Source organism: Anarhichas minor, unplaced genomic scaffold, assembly GCF_050575085.1.
Source record: "Anarhichas minor isolate MPS153535 unplaced genomic scaffold, ASM5057508v1 ptg000096l, whole genome shotgun sequence".
Taxonomy (NCBI): Eukaryota; Metazoa; Chordata; class Actinopteri; order Perciformes; family Anarhichadidae; genus Anarhichas; species Anarhichas minor.
The window spans coordinates 198399-223396 of NW_027466542.1; the positions used below are offsets into that span (position 1 = coordinate 198399).

General features: G+C 37.5%; 1 protein-coding gene and 1 long non-coding RNA gene across 3 annotated transcripts; both read left to right on the top strand.

Moving 5' to 3' along the window:
- The first annotated feature begins 595 nt into the window (after positions 1 to 595).
- gpx7 (glutathione peroxidase 7) lies at positions 596 to 5796 on the top strand. 2 transcript variants are annotated; one of them, XM_076082620.1, is made up of 3 exons: positions 596 to 768; positions 4661 to 4922; positions 5326 to 5796. In XM_076082620.1, exons 1-3 carry the CDS (start codon positions 637 to 639, stop codon positions 5487 to 5489), a joined length of 558 nt encoding a protein of 185 aa, XP_075938735.1. In that variant the 5' UTR covers positions 596 to 636; the 3' UTR covers positions 5490 to 5796. The 2 variants fall into 2 exon arrangements, with proteins under 2 accessions (XP_075938735.1, XP_075938737.1); XM_076082622.1 differs by lacking the exon at positions 596 to 768 and adding an exon at positions 4375 to 4555.
- Positions 5797 to 11486: 5690 nt separating this feature from the next.
- On the top strand, positions 11487 to 15231 carry LOC142939330 (uncharacterized). Its single transcript, XR_012949956.1, has 2 exons — positions 11487 to 12118; positions 14458 to 15231. It is a non-coding gene; the product is annotated as an uncharacterized LOC142939330 (long non-coding RNA).
- Positions 15232 to 24998: the final 9767 nt, after the last annotated feature.

Genomic DNA, 24998 nt, shown 5'->3' on the forward strand with positions numbered 1-24998 from the left:
GCATACTCGATACTGCAATACAACAACAAAAAATGTATGAGCCCTCTTCAGGTTATTTATTTTTGTATGCATTTGTTTTGGCATACAGTGTATGGCTGTATGCCATTCAAACCAAAACCAAATTTAGCACAGGTTATAATATATTCTCATATAGTCTCAAGTCTAGGTATCCCCTGGTTTACGAATGAGACAGAGCATAAATTCCAACACAAATGAGACCCATTTTGTGAACACTGCTCTTACGGAAGAACAACAAGTCTGTAATTAATATGCAGAGTTTAGATTTTCTTCTGTATTTTTGGCTTGTGTTCATTTGTTTTCCTTCAGAAAAAAAGTTGGCCATGTTATTTTGTCTTCTTATAATTTTAACAAAATCGCAAAAATGTGCAAGAAACAAGAAATCAAAATCAAAAAACCCAATGTGCATACTTTATTTGCAGCACTTGAGTTAGTCAAAATCTAAATTCCTTTGGCTGCAACACAAATTCGTCAACACAGCTTTTATTTTGTCATTTATGGCCGGAAGATCCAGGAAGTGTTGTCCTCTCCATCTGTAGCTTCACCGCCCGAACCAAGAAGAGCCGTAGGACTTCGAAGAAGCTTCCTCTCTATTGCGTTGGCAGTTTGACTGTAAAGATGCTTCCAGGAGCACTCACTGTGTTGCTGACTCTATTCAGCCTCATTGAGACCAAACAGAAAGACTTTTATACTTTTAAAGTTGTGAACATCAGGGGGAAGTTAGTGTCCCTGGAAAAATACCGGGGTTCGGTAAGTTTGAGGTAACATTATACATACAGTATATCGGTGATGTTAGAGTCTCACTGTAACCGGTCTCTGCATGTCAACCGGTGGCATGAATGCATTTTGCATGGAAATGTTTATTTATAATTTCTCCCAGTTAGCATTGTGTTAGTAGACGTAACTAACACAGTAGTGCAGTTTGACTGCTGTAGCCTGCTCGGGATGTCCCATCATGTAGCCCCGCTAGCCTACGTGGCAAGAGGCCTGCAGAGCCCCTGCAGCTGCAGGAGCTTCATAGAGTTTTCATTCAAAGCAGGTAGACTAGATTCGCCGTTATCCGTCTATAATGAGTTGATACAATGTAACCTGTATGCACTTCAGATTTTATTTAAATTTGGCTGGGTTAATAAATGAGACTGAACATAAGCCATTTTATTTGTAGTTAGGTTTCTTCTTCATGATGGCTTTATTTGTTGTTTATTGCAATTAGTCAACCAGGCTTTGTTCAACACATGTCAAAAGACACCACATGACAGCGAAAGTAGAACAGAATAATTTGTCGGCCGCATAGTATTTGTATCACTGTAGTAGGAAAATTCAATACATTCTATTTTAGTTTTTAATATAATCTTTAAATTGTTCGCTTAAACAGAACTTCAAAGGATGCTCCCTTAAACACCGTAAAACAAATATAAAGTATGTATCCTCCCCAATGTCCCTATTGAAGGTCTCTTTCACGGATGATTCCATGTTATTACCATACCTAGTTATCACTGTACAGTGTTTCAAATACATATATAATTTATATATAATGCACCGTTGCTGTTTTAAGAAGGTTGCCGTTGTGAAGGATTTGGTTTGTATATAGGGTCTACTCTATAATGCACATAGCCCCATGAGGTTTTCAGATGCATCACACTTGAATTGCTTCATTGTGACACTAGATGTCAGCACTATGGGAACAAAAAGAACGCATGTGCTTACTTATCCAGTGATGAGAAACTGCCTGACTGTGACCTGAAGCACGAGGCTTTAACACGTATTAACCTGCACGAACATACTCAACTTTTTCCATGACGTTTATCTGTACAGGTCCACCCATGACCACGTCACTTACACTTAGCATGAAAAGGTAAACAACAGGCATTGATCTCGTCAGACATGGAACTCTCATTCAGTGAAAGAAGTATTCAGATCCTTTACCAAAGTAAGATTACCAGTACAGCAACATAACAATACACCATGACAAGTAACAGTCCTGCATGAAAAATCGTTCATTCACTAATATCTACTTTTTTTATTTATTTATTCTTGAGAAAGTTCATTAGAAGTCTACATTTGATTCATGACGAGTTCTTAATAAACAGCTGAATTTTCTGTTAATATTTAATTATTATTATTATTAAATTGTTGTTATAATAATGAATCCCATTGTAATAGTTATAAAAATAGTTCTGAAATGGAGGTGCTTCTGCAGGAAGTGAACGCAAAACGAGCTGTCACATTAGAGTCAGTTGTGGATATTAAGTAACATAAAAAATGTATGGAATGTCAGTACTCATTGAGGTATTTACTGTCATGCAAATTACTACTATTATTTATTATATGAATATAAAGTTATGAAACGGACAGTTTCGCTATTTACACAATTTGATTGACTGTTTCAAAAATGTTTATATTTCAAATACACTATAATACAGTACAGTACTGTATATAGAATAAAGCTTACTGTAGTTCAAATTATAATTAGGCTATAGCCTAAAACATAAACAAATATTGAAATATGAATCCTATGTATTACAACTGTAGAATTGAGGAAATGCAATAACAAATTATTTTGAACAAACATGTCACCACTCAAATGTGCTCTTGAGTGTCAGTAGATGTTGTTCTTATACCTGAGAACAAATCCCAAATAAGAAAACATTGGTGGATGTCAGAGTCTTCATCAAAACTATGTAGGTGAGTTTTATGAAGAAATTACATATAACAGTTGGTGAATGATGCCCATTTATTGTTAATACTGATGCACCCAATTATAATAAGCATTTAACTGTTGTAGCTGGTGGAGGTGGGGCTAGTTAAAATGCTCCATACTGTATATGCAGTTAGGTATTGTTTACTGTTAGCACCAATAGCTCAAAGATGCCAGATTAGGCACTGCCACGTTGACAGCCGTTGACAGGCAATCAAAATGCTCCCGATCTTGTATTATGCAACTTAAATGGAGTAAGAAGAGGACAAAACAAAGTTCTGATGAACATTTGTAGTCATATGTTGGGCTTTCGACTGAATTATTGCTACATGATGGGAAAGCTATTTAAATGAGAGATTTTGCATGAGAGAAATTTAATGGGGAAGTCACTTGGTGGAACTGCTAACATGCATTTTGTAAGCGAATCATATTTGCTTAGATATAGAATCTTTCACTGCAAAGTAATCAACAACTGCAGCTGTCAGGTAAATGCACTGGCGTAAAAGTACAATATTTCCGTATGAGATGTAGTGAAGTGAAGAAATACTCGAGTAAGTTAAAGGTACCTAAGAATTGTTGTTAATTACAGTACTTGAGTAAATGTAGTTACTTTCCACTGCTTTGCTAAACTACTCACGGTGCTGCAGGGTTGTAAGCCTGGGTGTGCCAGTACACCGTGACATCACTATAGGGTGCGGTCAATTGTGCAACAAAACAACCACACCCTGAGGTGAAACAGCCATGAAACAATCAACCAGAAAGGTCAGTCAGTCTGCATTTTCAGTACAAGCTGCACTACAATGGAAGTCCATCCCAGTGACCATTAGAGAACTACAAACATACAGTTCATTTAAAGCTCAATTAAATAAATGGTTAGTTAGTACCCAGCTCTGTCAGCACTAGAATGTAACTGCACCTCTGTCTGTGTTGAACTTTCCCTCGATCTGTCTGTTGTCACCTGTCTGTCCGTCTTGAAATTACCGGTCGACCCTCATCACCTGCATGCATGTCTTTTATTGTTGTTTAGCTGTGTCTGACTGATTTATGTATTTCACATACTCTGCATGCTTTTATGTTTTGTGCCTCTGACATTGATGTTTTTTAGTGTCTTAACAAGTGCAGCATAATACATTTCTTGAGTGCATGTTTCTATTTAACATAATTATCCCTTATTTTATTTCCTTTGTGTGTGTTGACTTTGAGAGCCTCCGTGTTGCATGTCTTGTTAGTACTTGACAATGTATGAGTCTCCTGAGTGATGATACTACGTATATTAATATTCTCACTTTTTGTCATCGTTTGTGCACGCATTGTAAAGCGTCAATATTGTATAACCTTTTAAAACCAATCTTATATTCTGTTTTTAGGTTTATTTTGTAACATCTGCCTCTTGGCACTACAGATGAAAAATAGCCTTTTGGCTAACTCTGGTGCATTTACAAAAATGTTTTTATTAATGTGCACTGTCCCTTATCAAATAAACCAATAAATAAAATAAAGGGTTCAGAGGTCAGAGTTTTCTTTTGGCTTGTGTTAAAGCTGCTAAATTTGATTTTCAGAGCATTAATATAGAAGCAAAAAACTTTTTTCCTCTGTAAATATATCGTGGATGAATAGTATGTCATGTAGTAAAAATTCCTCATAGTCATAAAAATAAAATGATCTTTCCAAGCTCCATTTATTGTGTACTTATTGTTAAACTAAGATCAACCCTGGTATGAAACTAGAAAACACTTTTTCTCCTTCCTTTCACATATAGTCCTTTCTGAGATGAACACAAGCTAACAAAACTAACAGATGATGTGCACAGAGCATGTTCAGTGCATCTACACTCAGCAGGTACGTGAACAGCTGTTTACAATTCCTCTGTTGCTGTTAATTGTTGTTTTGTGACTGTCAGGACTGTTAGTGTAGTGTCTTCACGGTGTGATCCTTTGGCTTTAGGTGTCCCTGGTGGTGAATGTAGCCAGTGAATGTGGCTTCACTGAAGAGCACTACGAAGACCTGCAGCAGCTCCAGCGGGACTTTGGGCCGTATCACTTCAATGTGCTGGCCTTCCCCTGCAACCAGTTTGGTCAGCAGGAGCCCGGCAGCGACAAGGAGATCGACAGTTTTGTTCGCAGAGTTTACGGAGTCTCCTTCCCCCTGTTCAGTAAAATCGCTGTCGTCGGAACCGGAGCCAACAATGTCTACAAGTACCTTGTTGGTGAGTGAGATGTGATGGTGTTGGTGTGAGTTTGTTCTTGCATCATTTGAAGATGTTTCCTTTATTAAGCAAATGAGCCCGAGACAACCATGGTCCACTGTGTTAATTAGAAACCTGCAGGTTTCTAATTAACACAGTGGAATCTGGAGGATCACTCCATTAAAGGGCAAATGTTAGATATTCAGAAATGACAAATGACACAAATAACAAAACATGGACAGTACAGTAAGCATATACGATACTGAAATCATGTGAACAGAGGAGAAGGATAGGAAGACATTAAAATAAAGGTAAACATGTAGGTCAGAATAAATAAAAGAGGGCAGCAATGAAATGAAGGAACAAAGGAAGATGACAATAACTGATACATATTAACTCGTTTTCCTTCCCTCATTCTCTGCAGAGTCTTCTGGAAATGAGCCTGACTGGAATTTCTGGAAGTATCTTGTTGATGTAAATGGCAACGTGTTGGATGCATGGGGACCAAAAGTTTCTGTCAAAGAAATCAGACCCAAGGTAGCTGAAATGGTGCGGCAGATAATCCTAAAGAAGAAAGAAGAGCTTTAACCTGTTAAACGACACTTTGGAGTTCGGATTTAAAGAGATAAGCTGAACACATTCATTTTGCTTGTACAATCAGAATTTGTCAGACTAAACCATTACCAAGTCACATAGCAAAAGCAAGTTTTCCTTGCTTACTGAAAGCACTGATGAAACACCACTATTTTTTTCAATTTCAATATCAAGTTTTATATCAGGTGGATGTCATTTGAAGCTGCAGCTTTGAGCCAAAGAGCTCCTGTTTTCCTATTTGTTTGTCACGTGGATTATGTGTTTTCTGATTTGTTGAATAAACTTTTACTGTGATGAGAGAGAGGTATACCTGGCTACTAAGTTTTTGTAATCTTGTTTTATTTACTAGACATTTTCAGCACAACAACTTTAACTTATATAAAACAACTATTTCTTTGTGATTTCACTACATTGGGTGCAGTGAAGACGACATGACATTTTCAACCAGGTTCTGTTTTGATTTTTTTGCTGAATCACCTTATTTACAGTAAAGATAAGGTCTTATAGCAGACTATAATGTAGTTGAAGGTCTTTTCAGTTTGTATAGGTGTAGTTTTAAATAACTTGAACTCCTCCTGTGAAGCTTTCAGAATTGGATGCTGGTATGTAAACAGAAAATGAATGACATGTAACACAGTTGTAATAATGTATAATAACTCTTCATGGGAGAAGTTAGAATTGTTGATTATATACTACGCATTATTAAACACTTAAAATATCTTTATATTTGCTTAAAACTTATAATGTGTAAAACAATGTATTATAAAGTCAATGATGAGTAGGGTGGGTTTATTTTGGAAACATCTTTTGTTATATTTGCCGAAATTCTCATTACATCCCCAAAAATCTGGTATCTGTGGCTGTCACAGGACTGTAATAAGCCTGTGAAAGGATTGGATTGCATACCTGCCTTGCACTCATTGCGCATCACGGAGTCTTCCACAAGCTGCTATAGCTTCACAGCTTTCAGTACTGACAATAGCCATGTTTGTGTGAGAGAGAGGGAGGCCTAATTGTAGTGACTTTTTGAGATATTGCTGGTTGTTGCTTTCATTGTTTACCCAAGCTGTAAACACTTAATTAATAAGGCATTTTTGGTATTAAAAAAAAAAATACATTTTACATTCTACATGTCTTTTATACCCATGTTTAAGATATCATCTCAAATCGCGTGAAAAGTTGAAAAAAAAAATCTTGATTCAATATCCAGTTAGATTTCTTCAAATTGTACAGTTGCTCCAGGACCGTGAGAACATTGCCACACCTGCTTTTGCTGAATTGCCACTACATACCACCACTAAACAATAGTTGTCCTATTATGAACACAATAATGATTCAACAAGTAAGACAGTATGACGGGTTCAACATTGTCACTACCTCTGCTTCTCGGCCATTCCTTTCTGCTGTTCCCACTTCCCCAGGCCCTTACATTTCTTTAACACCTTGCAGTCATTGCCATTCCATAACTGTCCACCAGATGTTCTTTGACTTTTCCACCTGTTGTAGTCACCTGCCATTCACATTCACCTGTGGATTTTCTTTAACTTCTCTTTGTACTTGCTCCCTATTTCAGTAAGCCTACCTTAATTTTTTCAATAAATCACTGAGCTGTTCTTGTCCGCCTGGATTGACGGCATTTAGGCCCTTTCCATGCTGCCTCGCACTCACCTGCCTCATGAAAGCCATACCACCAGTCCCATTATTTACGGTTTTGGGGCAGCCCAATTTTCATCATTATCCTAATGCCATGGTTAGTTATAATAGTGAAAACAGGGGAAGCTGTATTTAATAACATTCATGGATAACTTTTAATTGCTTTGAGACAAAATGCATTCGATGACAGTGACATGACTCAACCACCACCAAAACTGTATTTACAGTCCATTTTGCACATATTTACATACTAATCCACACAAAATTACTAAAAAGTCATTTGCGACACTCTGCTTCATCTCAAAAATTAAAAAAATTAAAATTAAAAAGACCACATCCCAGCATGATATTACTTTTCCTTCCGGCTGTTGCAATTCATTAACCAGAATAATTATTTTCCTCATGGAGGAAAGTTCAGAGACAAGAGGGCTACCGGTTGTGTGGCATTTAGGTTGCATTAGTGCATTTTGGATGTGAGATGAAGTGTTGCCTTGAGAGGCATGTTGATAAAGATAACTTTGTAAAGAGTTTGAAACAAGAACTCAGGATTTAGAAATGTGTGTAACCACAGTCCTAGTAGTGAGGAGAATAGTGGAATGAACTGAGGCTAAATATTTTCGGGGCCCAGACATTTGTGGTATGCCACTGAGTGTAACCAATTATATAACAAAACATATTATATTTTTTATTAAAGTGGCTTCACATTTGTCTTTAGTTCATTATTCTTGGCCTTTTGGATAAAAACACCACAGAAGCTATACACTGTTCTCAAACATCAGAAAAGCTTTATTAAACAGGTTTTAATATACATAGAGAGTAGTCACATTACATTACACCACTGCAATATATATTCATATTACATGTAAATATTTGAAAAAGTGCAAAAAACAAAACAAAAAGAGTAGAGTGCAGATCAAGGTTATACTTTTCAATTGTTTTTAATTTTATATTTTAGCTTTTAATTTAAGATTTCATTTTACTTTAGTTAATGTCAGCTTTGTTCCAGTTTTTCATAAAGGATTAGCTTTACTTTTAATATCTTTAGTTTTACAGAATCTTTTGATGTTTTTGTGCCAGAGATGATGTCTCAGATGGAGCTATATTCACAAACAAAATAAATTATGGAAGAACTGTGTTGGAATGGCTATTATGTTTTAATCTTGTGATCTGGGAATCAACTTAAATACTCTTTCACAATCACACTCACAAGAAAACTTTTCACCTGCAATTGTATTCCGCCTCAAACAATAACTCTGAGCTGAACAGCTTCGATAAATGGCATTTGATCTACTTAAATATTTAAATCATGTTATTTAATCTCCTTTTCTCTTTTTTAGTCATCTTATTTTGGTAGTGATATAGTATAGCTCAAACACTAAAACTCAAATTATTTATTTTTATTTTTCTTTTGCTCTCATTTGTTTGTTTTAGTTTAGTTTTAGTTTTTTTTATAGGTTATCGTTTTTATTTTGTTTCAGCTGAAAACACTATTCTTCACTGCTTATTTTCATTTTTATTTTACGATAATAATCCTGTTTCAGAGTCCTTCTGGTAGCTTCATAGGTGCTTTGTCGAAGCGCCCTTGTTCTAACAGACAGCAAAGATAATGAGTCCGAGCAGCAGATGGATCATACTCAGTTTGAAACAGCAGGCGTCACTGGTGGTAGTTGTGACTGATTGGGCTGCTGTTGCTATTGGGGCTGCAGTTGTTGTTGGGGGAGCAGTTGTTGTTGGGGCTGCTGTTGTTGTTGGGGGAGCAGTTGTTGTTGGGGCTGCTGTTGTTGTTGGGGGAGCAGTTGTTGTTGGGGCTGCAGTTGTCGTTGGAGAAATGGTTGTTGTCGTCGTCGGCGCAGCAGTTGTAGTTACCAGTATTGCGGTTGTTGTTGGAGACGAAACACTCCATTTAATGACTGTATCCATTTTCAATTCAAGTTAAATTTACAACTGTTTTGAGAATTATTTCTTGTTTGGGTGTCTTTGATAATCATTACCCTCTTCTGCTTTCTGAAAATATTTCTTTTCCATTTTTTTCACCAGTTATTTTCTAGTAACACATTATTTCTTTATTTTAGAGATTGAATGTCTAGGTCTTAATAAAGGATGGTGGATTGTGTAATTCCAAGGGACAACAATGAAAATAAGTCCATGATCATATAATGTAATTTAAGTGCCTTCTAAGAATTCTTACAAAGTAGAAGTAGCCGGCCCGCCACGTAAAAAAAAACAAACAATTAAGTTGGACTTGATAATAAAAGTATCCCCATAGTCGAAATTATGAGATAGAAAGTCATAACTATGATAGAAAGTCATAATTCTGAGATAGAAAGTCAAAATTATTATAGAAAGTCAAAATTATGAGATAGAAAGTCATAATTCTGAGATAGAAAGTCAAAATTATGAGATAGAAAGTTGAAGTTATGAGATAGAAAGTCAGAATGATGAGATACTTAAACACACAGTCATAGAAGCAGCTCTTTGGCTGGTTACTGTACACTTGAAATGGAAATGTATTGTGAGTACATTGAAGACTACTTTAAACGTGGCTTTAAAACACAAGAAATACTTCACGTGGGATTGTGCAAACGCACCCTTGAAAGGATTTTAAGCTTTGAACAAAGTTATTGTAATAACTTGTTTGATATTTGTCGTTGCTATTTTCTTTAAAAGTTTGATCTTTGATAGAGTAATGTGGGTTTCTTAACCCTAAATTAAAAGGATTTAAGTTATAATAACAGAAATGTGCTTAAATATATTTTTACATTTATATAACTGCATGTACAATATGTTTACACTTGAATAAACAATAATCAAATGCAGAGACAGTTATTTACCAATAAGTTAGGAGTAGATACATTTACACAGTCTTACATTTACAACCGGCCCTTTGAGGGAAACTATGATGCTGATGTGGCCCAGAGTGAAAATGAGTTTGAGACCCCTGGTCTAAGGTTAGAGGGAGCCCGTATGGCTCTACAGATCATAAAGCCCCCTGAGATAAATTTGTGATTTGTGATATTGCACTATATAAATACAATTTACTTGATTTGAAATGAAACACAGCCTACTTTGCCTTTCCTTTGCTAATACACTGTGAGGTGTCCGGACACAGAAAATAGAGGAGTTAGAAATGAACAAGGCAGACAAGGCCCAACCCACTTGATGAATCAGGTAACGTGATTTTCAATGTTCTATTATTGAAGTAAAAATAGACAGAGTCAGTGATGTCAATTCAACAAGAGCAGGTGTGGCAATGTCGTCATAGAACATCAACAACACTGCACTGCCAACAAAAACAAGAAAGTGCATTCAGTAGAGTATATATATATATATATATATATATATATATATATACAAACAGTAAATAAGACACAAATATGATTCATAATTTTTTAAAGAAATAAGATACAACAGGACAAACCAGGGTAGAATCCAAATTACAGTGCAATGCAAGATATAAATAAATAGTTCTAAATTTAAATTACAAAGGAATACAATGCAGTCCATTTAATTGAACAGAATGTCAAGTTGCCAGTTTTACAACATTCAAAATGAAAAAATACAATAAGAACATGCAAAACTACCTGTGTAATAATAAAGTGTTCGTTTAGAACAGGGGTCACCAACCTTTTTGAAACAGAGAGCTACTTCAAGGGTACTGAGTAGTAGGAAGGGCTACTTGTTTGATACAAACTTCCTGAATAACAAAGTTGCACAGATCACCTTAATAATAATAATATATGTGAAGAGACTGATCACATGTCAATGTTAATTATTCCTCACAATAATTATTAACAATGATTGTGTATTTTGTTCAAAATCACACCTGTTATATTGTTGTACAAATTATCACTTCTAACATTTTTTAGGAAATCATTAACTGTTATATCTTCAAATCATGTCTCGTTTGTACTAACCACTACCTTTGTAACATGTTTGAACAAATCATGAACTCTGTCCCATGTTTATTCAAATTATCAGTTATGTATGATAAAAAAAATCAACTTTCACATTTTTAAATTAATCCTATTACATTAGTACTAATCACCACATTTTGGGAAGTCTGGGTCAACTTTGCATTGCGCAATGAAGCCTGCATGCCGGCCTGTAGTCTGTAGTCACTGACACCAGCTTTTTTTTGGGTACCTTTTTCTCCACGAAGAAACTAGTAAAAAGTCTTGTCTATAGCCGAGGGGGGGATCCAACCCTCCGAGGCACGCGAGTGTCTTTGGTCGCCTGCGTTCAAACCTCTAGTCTGGGCCTTTTCGATCGTACTGCGTTGCCTCGCCTCTACCCCCGCCACCCACGAGTTGTTGCCCCGCGGCCTGTTACGAGGGCGGCGGTGCGTCCGGTGCCAACGGGAAGCGTCCGCCATTCAAAACCTGAAAACCTAGTGCGGTGCGGCGGCCCCTTCCTTTTAAAATCTACATGAATGCAAGCGTTTTTGATTCAAAAATAACAGAAACTACAATTTTTAGACGGAGCTCCATGGGGACTAGTGCTCTTTTTAGAACATGTCATAGTATATATATATCACAATGAGTACATTTTAAGTCTTAAATCTTTTAAGATTTATGCTTAATATGTCTTTTGTAAATTAGCGCTATGTGTCTGCTTTCACAACTTGAAACAGCAAACGCTGTGAATTTAATTAAGAACTTTTTCCTTTTCTTTTTTCTTTTTTCTTTACACAGCAGGCGACTCACATGGTCCCTGCGGGCGACCAGGTGCCCGCGGGCACCGTGTTGGCTACCTCTGGTTTAGAACATTCCATTACACAGTATGTCAGACTGTTTCCACCCTGTCAGAACAACGCCTATCACAGCAACACCATCATTGTTTTTGCATCAAGAAAATTCTTGTTTTTCTTTCGTCTGAGGCTCACTGACGCATGACACCAAACAACAAACCAGTTGTTTATGAAAAAAGTGCTGTGCATTCCTGCACTTTCTTTCTGAAAGCAAGGTGGGAAGGTGAGTTGACAGGATGCTATTCTATGTGACAACATATTTGTTGTAGCTTGGGATAAAACCCTTCCTAACTGCACTTTATCAATGGGCTCACAGTTACTGTGGCATATATGTGAAGAATACACTATTCCAAATGGCTGCGCTGCGTGAGCAACACTACATCTTTCAGTGACATGAATTAACATATTTAGCATTAAACGACCTACTAGAACATAAAGAGTTGATTCGCTTCATTATAAGCAAAAAGTACGAGCCAGAAAAAACTAGGGAATGTAATGCAAGGCTACTATCAGTTTAGCTAGCACTCGTCAGTCAGTCTTAAAACAATACTCACGTAGCTACCAAACCACTACAGGAAACACAAAATAATCTATAAAAACTCCAGTTTATTCTGGGTCTTGTGCATTGAGTATCACCGGGTCACACTCATAAATGCCTAAATGTGAACAAGGTTAAAGAAGTGTCCTTCAAGAATATTCATAAATATTACCCTGCCAATCACTACAAGCAGAAGATTTTTTTTGTGATGAATATTCAGAAACTATTTTTGCATTGCTCTCTCACCAAGAAATTCTACAAAGACCTTTGCAGATTTGTTATCGATCATATCTTTAAAAACGTAATATTATGGGGAAATGAGGTTCTCTAAATGCTTACCATCTGTATCTTATTTATATGTTTATCATTTTGACAAATATGATATACCCCTGGCTCTTTAGTTATTGTTGTATATGTGTATACTATCCCCGGAATACAAAATCTGTGTTCTTTTGTTCAATAGAAAAAAAAACAGAGATTAGTAGCCAATTAGTGTGAAATAACATGACCCTGTGGGTTGTTGTCTTCTTGTCCTCACTAACTTTTTGAGTCACCAGCTGGCACAGATATGTAAACCTATCGCTAAGCAAATGACAAACTGAACTGAGCACTGACCACAATGGAGCACGTCGTCTCGTGTCGATATGAGGAGAGCTTGTTATCTGTTAGCAGCCGGTGCACAACAGAGTCCTGCCATGTGTTTGGCTAACAGCTAACAGGGCTAATACAGTTAGAGCTAACAGCTAATGGGGCTATTTCAGGAATTTCTTAGAAAAGTTGTCTGCAGACAGGCACTCTCTTCTTGGGTTGGGGAAGGCCCCGATGGTTGCCCTGATGGTAAAACACAACATTTCAGAAAACACATTTTACATAACAATATTTTTGGCAAAACAAAACATTTCACAAAGCTTAACGGCATAAGGAACAATTCACAACCCAAAGCAATAAGAACACACATAACAAGAAGCACATAACACAAAACACAGCATAACATCATAGCTCTTCCATCAGCCACACTTGTAGACCACAAGGTGACAGAAGAGCTCCTTTTTTTTTAAAGAGCCACTGCCTGATCGTCTAACTTGCAAAGATTTCTGAAACTCCGAATCACTGATTATTATTCGTATTACATGACAATTTCCATAATATAGCATGACCATCCCATCCATCTGTGACAAATAACAATGGATAACAAAAAGCATACATTAGACAAAGACCTCATGTACCTCATGAAGCAGTAAGGCTGGTGACACAACTTACTGACACTAAAGAAGGTAAATAACCACATATTTCAAAGATTAATCTATTTGTGCTTACTTCTATCTTTATATATTTTTTATAAGAAAGCAATACAATTTATCAATATCATAATGCAACTGACTTGTTTTGCTTTGGCTTGTGAAAGCACCTGAATAAGATTACAATAAGATCAAATGCAACAAACTAAATTAAACAGTAAAATAAAAATGGCAGTGCTGCTACAGTGCAGTGCAAGATATGAAGAAATAGCTCTAAACCCAACTTGCGATATAAAACAGTACAGTCACCTCAATGAATTGTCATTGAATGTTTGGCTGCCCGTTCCACAACATTCCAGATGATGAAAAAGTAAAGGACTTAACACAGTATGTCAGACTATTTCATCCATGTTAAAACTATTTCTATCACAGTGACACCGTCATTGGTTTGTTGTCAAGGACATCTTTATCTTGTTTTCCTTTCATTATGAGCTCACTGACACATGACACAAAACAGCAAAACAATTATCACTACTACATTTATATGACCATAATAGTGACTCTTTACTTAATCTCCAACAAATTCAGCCAATAAATAGATAAAGATGTTAAAGTTAGCTCCACCTCAATCAGTTACAACTACAGAGCACTGTGATAGAGGAAGTACTTTTACTTTTGATTGTTGTATTACTCGTTTTAATTCAGCAAAGTATCTGAAAATGTATTTCAGAAAATTGCTAACTGACAACAAAAGAAGCTGCGTCATAATATATTTTTCATCTACAGTGACAAATGGGTCAAGCACTTCTCCAACCTCTGGCATCTACAAACCTGTGTGCAGTTGCTGCAAGCCTGACCTACCTTTCATACAAAATGTTGGTAACATAAGCAGTGGACAGTCCTGTACGTTTGCCTGCTCTTTCCAGGTTGCATGCTGGAGAGGAAGTTGTGTGGCTCGGGCTCCAGCTGCTTGACATCTTGGATCCATCTTTTTCACTTATGTTCACATTCTATGTATCATTTTGTCTTATGGTTGTCTATACTGTAATTTTATAATGTGGGTCTATTCAGTACATACGACATCTATTGCTTGTCTGTCCATCCGGAGAGAGAGATCCCTCCTCAGTTGTTCTTCCTGAGTATTTTAATCATCTTTTAATTTGTTCCCTATCGGGAGGGTGTAAAGGAATGCCCTCGCTCACACATTATTATACTCTGACTGGCTTTGCGTGTGCTTCTTGTTTTTCATCAGTTGAAATTTTGTGGAACTGGCAACCCGACAAAACATTCCATTTAATTCCATTTTCAACTCAAATTAAAGTTACAACTCTTTTATCTTGCACAGCACTGTAGCTACACTGTAATGTTTTCTTCTTACTGTTCAATCTGGTTTGTTTTTATTTCATTCTATCTTTCACAAGCCATAACAAAAAAGTCAGTTGCAATATGATTTTGTTTTCCTAAAAAAATATTATGGCAGCAATAAGTACAAATAAATGTATCTTTGAAATATCTGTTACTTTACCTCAAGAGTCAGTAAAATATCTTGAAAATATGTCACCAGTTTGTCAGCTTCTTACAGTCTTTGTCTAATGTATGATATTTGTAAATCATTGTAATGTAGTTTCATACACTGATGGGATGTTTTTGTTGAATTCAGAAAATCAGAAAAAAGTGAATCAGAGTTTCAGAAGTCTTTGCAGGTTAGAAGATCAGCCATTGATATGAAAAAAATGAAAGAAATAAGCTCTTCTGCCACCTTGTGGTCTACATGGTGCTATGTTTTCTGTTTTGTAATACGTGTTATGTGTGTTGTCAGTGCTCTGTGCTGTTTATTGTTCCTTTGAGATTGTGAGATCTTATAAGTACCTGGGTGTTCACTTGAACAATAAACTGGACTGGACTGACCACACACACGCACTTTATAAAAAGGGTCAGAGCAGACTCTATCTGCTGAGGAGACTGAGGTCTTTTGGAGTGTAGGGAGCACTCCTGAGAACCTTCTTCGACTCTGTGGTAACATCAGCCATCTTTTATGGAGTGGACTGCTGGGGCAGCAGCATCTCGACAGCCGACAGGAAGAGACTAAACAAACTCATCAAGAAGGCCAGCAGTGTGCTGGGGTGTCCACTGGATACGGTGGAGGTGGTGGGAGACAGGAGGAGGATGGCTAAGCTATCATCCCTGATGGACAACACCTCCCACCCCATGCGGCATGCCCTGGCAGCTCTGTGTAGCTCCTTCAGCCACCGGCTGATTCACCCCCGGTGTGTGAATTTATTATATTACTAATATGCAAAGCTCCTGGTTAGCTCCAGTTGTACATTTACAAATGTTTTATATCCAGCCATGTTCTCCTGAAGGAGAATTTCTTTGTTTGTTTGTTTCTTACATGAATGAATGCCTGAGAGGTTTGTATTTAACAGTATATTATTTGCATCTTGCAAAAACTATTGATATGTTCTTGATCACTTTGTGTTGTGACTATTTGCCTTTTCTGAAAAAATGGCACTGATGGCCTTTCAATGTCATTTATAAATGCTTTGTAAGGCATAGATAGTCCCCACTTTAGATGAGGTCACGCAAAACACTTTACTAACGAGTATCAGCTACTGAATTAATCATTAATTAATCATGAATTGCAGTATTAATACGCGTTTATAAAGCATTTATTAACATAGTCCCATAGTTATATCAGACAAAAAATATTACAAACATAAAAAACATACAGATGTTAAGATTCTTGATAGCCTTTTTGTTATTCAAATTTGAAAGTAGTTTCACATATTGCTCAACATCCTTCAAACAAAAAGGTATGTTTTTTTAATTGTTAAATTCATATTCATGAATACATGATTTTCCCAACATCATTACCAAATGTATTATAAAAAAATGTATATTTGGGTTAGGGTTAGCGTAGCACCCAGTATGTGTGGCAGCTTCCTATATACCGTACAGTTGGCCTAACTGGGATCCAGTTTCGGGTGAGCGGCGTACAGCTGTACGGTTGTCCGCCTCACGCCACTGTTTCCAGCTGTGGGTCAAACCAGACGGCTGAGGTAGCATGGCCGAGGCTGCCCCAGCAGAGCAGAGCTCTCCATTCTCTCCACCTCCATCCTGCCAACATTCAAACCATCATTCCAATCTGAATTTCAAGGTAAATCAGCTGATATATGAGATTTTAAAGACCTTTAATTCAAAAAAAATTGTATATACGTAGATTGTCCTGATATTGTCAGTGACACTCAACATCCTGGAGTTAATTCTGAAGGGAAATTAGTGTGTTGTAAAACCACACAACCGTTTCATTTAAATTATGATCCCAATTTAGAGGGAGGATAGCTCATATAAGATTCAAAGGGCTTTAATTGAAAGGGCTTTAATATCCACATCAGGGATTAACGTGAAGCGTTGAAGGAAATGGCTGCCTAGCTGAGTCTTGCGTGGTGGTGTCTTTAAATTAACACCTACATTTGGAGTTGGCATCTTTTCACCTAAAACTAGTCAGACTTCAGGTCAATGTTGAACAAGCTGAAGACTGCATGCTGGTCAAACATTGTCAGGAGTTCTGCATGCGCTACCAAAGTTGGTAATGCTAAATCACCAACACACCAGAAAGGGGTCAGGAAATGTTGCAGAAGAATGGAACATTTTCACAGTTCTGAAACAAATATCAGATGAGCTGCAATGCCCTGAAGAAATACACACAGCAACAAATGCAGGACAAATTGATGAGGATTAGAGATGTTGAAAGGAGACTGTACTTTTTGGAAGACTCTTCGTAATGGGTGAATGACACGGAAGACCCCAGTTGGTTAACATTAGACCACAGCTCAGTTGCTCCTCGGTGCTTTGGCAGCAGTTGTTGTTGAGGCATCAGTTGCTGGGTTGGCAGTCGTTTAGTGCTGGAGTTATTGATGATGGGGGAGCAGTTGTAAGGCATTTTTGGTATTAAAAAAAATACAATTTACATTCTACATTACATTTCATATCAAATCGCATGAAAAATTGAAACCTTAAAAACAAAATATTGATTTGATATCCAGTTAGTCAATGTTAACCCTTTAGATTTCCTCAAAATGTACAGTCACTCCAGGACCGTGAGGAAATTGCCACACCTGCGTTTGCTGAATTGCCACTCCTACATACTACATATTTTGAACACAATAATGATTCAACAAGTAAGACAGTATGACGGGTTCAACATTGTCACTACCTCTGCTTCTCTGCCACTCCATTCTGCTGTTCCCACTTCCACAGGCCCTTACATTTCTTTAACACCTTGCAGTCATTGCCATTCCATAACTGTCCACCAGATGCTCTTTGACCTTTCCACCTGTTGTAGTCACCTGCCATTCACATTCACCTGTGGATTCTCTTTCACGTCTCTTCGTACTTGCTCCCAATGCCAGTAAGCCTACATTCATTTTTTCAATAAATCACTGAGCTGTTCTTGTCCGCCTGGATTGTCGGCATTTAGGCCCTTTCCATGCTGCCTCACACTCACCTGCCTCATAAAAGCCATACCATCAGTCCCATTATTTACGGTTTTCGTGAAGCTATATTTTCATCATTATCTTCATGCCATGGTTATTTATCATAGTGAAAACAGGGGAAGCTGTATTTAATGCAATTCATGGATAAATTGAATTGCTTTGACACAAAATGCATTTGATGACAGTGACATGACATGAACAAAACTGTATTTACAGTCCATTTTGTACATATTTACATACTAATTCACAACACAAAATAGTAACACAAAATTACTATAAAGTAATTTGCTTATTTAAAAAAATCTGTTTCAGAGGCCTTGTGGTGGCTTCAGGAGCTTTGACCCAGCCCCCCTGTTCTAACAGATAGTAAAAAAAATTGTTGAAGCATCAGTTGCTGGGTTGGCAGTCTGCGTTGGGGCAACAGTTCTTGTCGATTGGGCTGCAGTTGTTGTGGCGCCAACAGTTGGTGTTGGGGCAATTTGTTGTTGTTTTCGCGGCAATTGTTGTTGGGTTGGCAGACGTTTGCATTGGGGCAACAGTTGTCGTCAAAGGGGCAGTTTTTGTCATTTTGCCCGCTGTTGTTGTCGTTGGGGCAACAGTTGTTGTTTGGCTGTATTTGTTGTTATTGTGGCGGCAATTGTTGTTGGGTTGGCAGTCGTTTGGTCTACTCTATAATGCACATAGCCCCATGAGGTTTTCAGATGCATCACACTTGAATTGCTTGATTGTGACACTAGATGTCAGCACTAGATGATGGGAACAAAAAGAGCGCATGTGCTTGAGAAGTGATGAGGAACTGCCTGATTGACTGTGACCTGAAGCACGAGGCTTTAACACGTATTAACCTGCACGAACATACTCAACTTTTTCCATGACGTGTATCTGTACAGGTCCACCCATAACCACGTCACTTACACTTAGCATGAAAAGGTAAACAACAAAGGCATTGATCTCGTCAGACATGGAACTCTCATTCAGTGAAAGAAGTATTCAGATCCTTTACCAAAGTAAAATTACTAGTACAGCAACATAACAATACTCCATGACAAGTAACAGTCCTGCATGAAAAATCGTTCATTCACTAATATCTACTTTTTTATTTTTTTATTCTTGAGAAAGTTCATTAGCAGTCTACGTTTGATTCATGACGAGTTCTTAAACAGCTGAATTTTCTGTTAATATTAAATTATTATTATTCAATTGTTGTTATAATTAAATTATTAATTATTAATATTATTCAATTGTAAAACACAAAACGAGCTGTCACATTAACTAGAGTCAGTTGTGGATATTAAGTAACACAAAAAATGTATGGAATGTTAGTACTCGAGGTATTTACTGTCATGCAAATTACTACTATTATTTATTATATGAATATAAAGTTATGAAACGGACAGTTTCACTATTTACACAATTGTATTGACTGTTTCAAAAATGTTGTGTATATTTCAAATACACTATAATACAGTACAGTACTGTATATAGAATAAAGCTTACTGTAGTTCAAATTATAATTAGGCTATAGCCTAAAACACAATTTTGCTGTTTACAAATAAAGTAACATCAGTAGTGCAAATTGGTTACTAAGCTGGTTGACTGGCGTTTTCTAAATTTCTAAATATTTAATAGGCCTAATAAAAACTGTAGGCTATCACTGCCTAGTATAAAAATCGAATATGAACTATTTAAATTTGTTTTTCATATGTGTCATGTATAAAAAGACCCAAAATGAACACTCAAAGCGGACTATTGATTACCATAAGGACATTATTTATTCATATAGTAATGATTCTCTCCTAAACGTTTTGATCCATATATGTGACAAATCACTGTGATCACTATCAGCAGTTTCCACTGTAATGGAAATTCTTATTAAAACCTATCATGAATGAAAAAATATTGAAATATGAATCCTATGTATTACAACTGTAGAATTGAGGAAATGCAATAACAAATTATTTTGAACAAACATGTCACCACTCAAATGTGCTCTTGAGTGTCAGTAGATGTTGTTCTTATACCTGAGAACAAATCCCAAATAAGAAAACATTGGAGGATGTCAGAGTCTTCATCAAAACTATGTAGGTGAGTTTTAGGAAGAAATTACATGTAACACTTGGTGAATGATGCCCATTTATTGTTAATACTGATGCACCCAATTATAATAAGCATTTAACTGTTGTAGCTGGTGGAGGTGGGGCAAGTTAAAATGCTCCATACTGTATATGCAGTTATGTAGTTTAGTGTTTACTGTTAGCACCAATAGCTCAAAGATGCCAGATTAGGCACTGCCACGTTGACAGCCGTTGACAGGCAATCAAAAATGCTCCCGATCTTGTATTATGCAACTTAAATGGAGTAAGAAGAGGACAAAACAAAGTTCTGATGAACATTTGTAGTCATATGTTGGGCTTTCGACTGAATTATTGCTACATGATGGGAAAGCTATTTAAATGAGAGATTTTTCATGAGAGAAATTTAATGGGGAAGTCACTTGGTGGAACTGCTAACATGCATTTTGTAAGCGAATCATATTTGCTTAGATATATAATCTTTCACCGCAAAGTAATCAACAACTGCAGCTGTCAGGTAAATGCACTGGCGTAAAAGTACAATATTTCCGTATGAGATGTAGTGAAGTGAAGAAATACTCGAGTAAGTTAAAGGTACCTAAGAATTGTTGTTAATTACAGTACTTGAGTAAATGTAGTTACTTTCCACTGCTTTGCTAAACTACTCACGGTGCTGCAGGGTTGTAAGCCTGGGTGTGCCAGTACACCGTGACATCACTATAGGGTGCGGTTAATTGTGCAACAAAACAACCACACCCTGAGGTGAAACAGCCATGACTTTATCACAAGAACAACTGGATATCGGCTCACAAGAGGCACAGCAAGAGGGGATTGCATTATCCCACTCAGGAAAAGTGCTTTCAGTCAGTCTGCATTTTCAGTACAAGCTGCACTACAATGGAACTCCATCCCAGTGACCATTAGAGAACTACAAACATACAGTTCATTTAAAGCTCAATTAAATAAATGGTTAGTTAGTACCCAGCTCTGTCAGCACTAGAATGTAACTGCACCTCTGTCTGTGTTGAACTTTCCCTCGATCTGTCTGTTGTCACCTGTCTGTCCGTCTTGAAATTACCGGTCGACCCTCATCTACCTGCATGCATGTCTTTTATTGTTGTTTAGCTGTGTCTGACTGATTTATGTATTTCACATACTCTGCATGCTTTTATGTTTTGTGCCTCTGACATGGATGTTTTTTAGTGTCGAATATCAGCCAGATCTCAACACATGAAAGATTCAGTCAAACCCTCAACAATAATAAGTGCTGGAGGGGGGGAGGGGGGGGGAATCCCAGGACGATTCGAGGGTCCTGGGACAGAAGATGTCACGTGTACAGATTATAAAGCCCTCTGAGGCAAATTTGTGATATTGAGCTATACAAAATAAATTTAATTGAATATTGGGATACAATTTACTAACAACCTGATCTTAGTGGACTTGTTTAAGTCAGCATTTCCACTGCAGGTGAACAACACTTATCAATACAATAAGCATTTTGTTACATATATGGTTTTATGGAACAGAAATATGAGTAAACATGGTCCATTTATACTATTTATTATAGTGGGAATTCAAATTAAAGACAAGACTTGTCATATATTATCATATTATTTCCAAACGTTGCCGCTCAACAAGACTAGTTTTGGGGAATATGATGCAGAATTTGACCAATTTGACCGACATACTGTTATGCAGAGGGGGTGGTATAGCGCATCAGCTGGTGCTAACTGCTGTTCAACAACACAAAGAAGAAGAAATGCTCCATTCATGAAACAGGACTTGTGTAGTGACAGTCCACCGACCCTTCTGTACTGTGTTGTATGTCACTAGCTGGCATTGCTAATTTAAGCGCTCTGTAGCTTTTCTATCTTTTTACAACAACCAAATGAACCGAACAGCTTAAAGTGGTCCTGTGGACAGAAACTCAAATCCTCTCTGTGGACGTTTCCAGCTCTTTAACGGTGATCTTTGGACTCTTCATTGCCTCTCTGATTAATGTCCTCCTTGTCTGGCCCTTAGGTTTTGGCCCTCTCTTTAAGGTTTGTTTTGTTTTCATGTTCTTTATTTTGTAATAATTGAAACTGATGTTGAGCAGCTAGGATTTTGACCACCAGTTAGTTTCAATTAAAATGTTGCACGGTGTTTAATTTAATTCCTGAACTCCAGAGTAGTAGAAGTTGGGTTCATTTCATTCTCTTTACAGATGATGAACCATTTGATCCGAGCCACTGTATTGGAGTCAGTAGCTGTGTCTCAGTTCAGGGGCTGCATCCTTCGGAGGACCCAGCCTTCGCGGTCTACGTGGGCCGCGTCCTTTGAGGACCGCGAAGGCTGGACCATGCGGTCTCTGAAATGAGATGGCCTACGCTACAGAGGACTTCCTGTTTCCTGCCTAGAATGCCTGATCAGAAGGATTATACTGTATATACAGATATTAATATACTGTAAAGGTTTTAGTTTTAATCAGTTTTTCATTCATAGTTCTTTTTCATAATATAGTTTTTCTAAATTAATAATCAGTTAATAATTCAATCAGTTTCTATGATAACTAATTTTCAATCATTTATAGTTCTTGTAAATAAAATAATGTATTTATCAATAACTTTTTTATTTCATTCACACATATATACACCTATATACATACATATATATATTCATAAATGTATATATAAATTATAATAATGATGTGAATTAATTAAGTTCCCACATTGTTTCCCCCTTATTCATTAACGTCACATCTTGTTCCCTTGCACCTACATGTATGTGTCATCAGTTCTGTACTAGTTAACAATCAGTAAAGATTTCAATTATTTATGATTTAGTTATAATTAAATTGGGAAGAATAATGCTGCACGTTGGGGCTGTAATCTAAAGCTTTCCCTTTTTTATTTATATCAACATGTAATATTATGATTATCAATACTTAACAGTACTAACAGTAATACCTTTGAGTCAAATGAAAATCAAAAAGATATTAAATTATCACTTGCACAATATTTATTGTATATTAATTGTCGTACATTGTCAGATTTTTGAATTACATCAGAAATATATTGTTTCTAATATAAAGACATATTTAGAAAGTTTGTCATACATTGATTTTTATTGTGCTACTCTGTAAATAAACAGTATACATACAGTACATACAGTTTACATCAACATACTGTGTTCTATGTGACAAACGCATCTGTCTCCTTGACTTCTGAGCAGATGCAAAGAGCTGCTGACGGCTTCCTGTGTGTGTGTGAGGAGCTTCCCAAACCCACCAGCACAGAAGAAGCAGACGGAGACAAACTACGTCCTCTGTGCCGGTGGGGACGGGACGCTCCTCGTCCTCTCGGCTGGTGGGTGGAGCGGGTGGTGTCGGAGGGGGGAGGGGCAGGGAGGACGTAACCGTACTCACTGGGTCTCGGACTCACTGGGGTGCTGAGAGTGGTTCAGTGGTCTGTGGTGGGTCTGGGTCTTCCTGGGATGATGGTTTGGAAGACGTCTACTCTCAGTTGCCCCAGGAGTGAGAAAAAAGCACAGAGGAGTCCTGCCCTGTGAGACACAAACACAAGAGATGAATACTTTTAACTCAACTATACGACCTTTACATTGTTCAATGATGGAATCTTATTACTGATACTTCTGTAGTCTTAGTGAGGGATTACTTACTCAGCCCACTGAAAGAAAGGAGACCGCCGCTCTCCATCTGGTCCTGTAGTCCTCCATCCTTCTCATCTGGTCCTGTGGTCATCCATCCTTCTCATCTGGTCCTGTGGTCATCCATCCTTCTCATCTGGTCCTGTAGTCCTCCATCTTTCTCATCTGGTCCTGTGGTCATCCATCCTTCTCATCTGGTCCAGAGTGAACACATCTTCTCTGTTGTCTAGGAGATCCAGGATGTTGCTTCCTGTGTTACAGCCATCGATACCTGAGTAAAAGAGACTTGGAAAACTTTTCTTAACGTTAGTAATTTTTACCATACCTCTGTCTGATACAAGCCAACATATGGAGGTCACAGCAGTACACCATCAAGACCATACTTAAATTGTATCAGAGCTGTGTTTTATCCACCCTATTGTACGGTTCTGAATGCTGGAGAATGACACAAGAAGACCTCAACAGACTATCAACCTTCCACACCAAGAGTTTAAGACAAATACTGCACATTTTCTGGCCAAACACCATTTCAAATGAAGAACTGTATGACAAATGCCAACAAGAATGCATGGAGACCATCCTAATGAGCAGAAGATGGGGATGGATAGGACATGTGTTGAGAAAAGATCCTGCTGATATTACAAGAACAGCCTTACATTGGACACCAGAAGGGAAAAGAAAAAGAGGCCGACCAAGAAACGCATGGAGAAGAACTGTGGAGAAGGAGATGCAGAGCCTAAACCACTCATGGGCCACCATCCAGCGACTCGCCCAGGACAGACAGGAGTGGAAGACTTTTGTTGCTGATCTTCAACTCCCGTGACAGAATCTTTGAATAACTGTTAAGTGAGACTTTGAGGCAACTTGTGTTGAGTTACCTTTGTCTGGTGACGACATCTAGACTTTACAAAGAAAAATACACAACAGAATAACAACCATTCACTGCTAACTTACCTTTGGTTTCTGCGTCGAGCATCAACCATTTTTCAAACGGAAAATCAACAAAGAAGAGATATTTAAAAGCTCTGCTGCAGGATGCTGCCTATCGCCAACCCCGCCAGATGCGAGGGAAGGCTGTCTGGTGCTTTATCAGTCCTGCCAGACGCAAAGG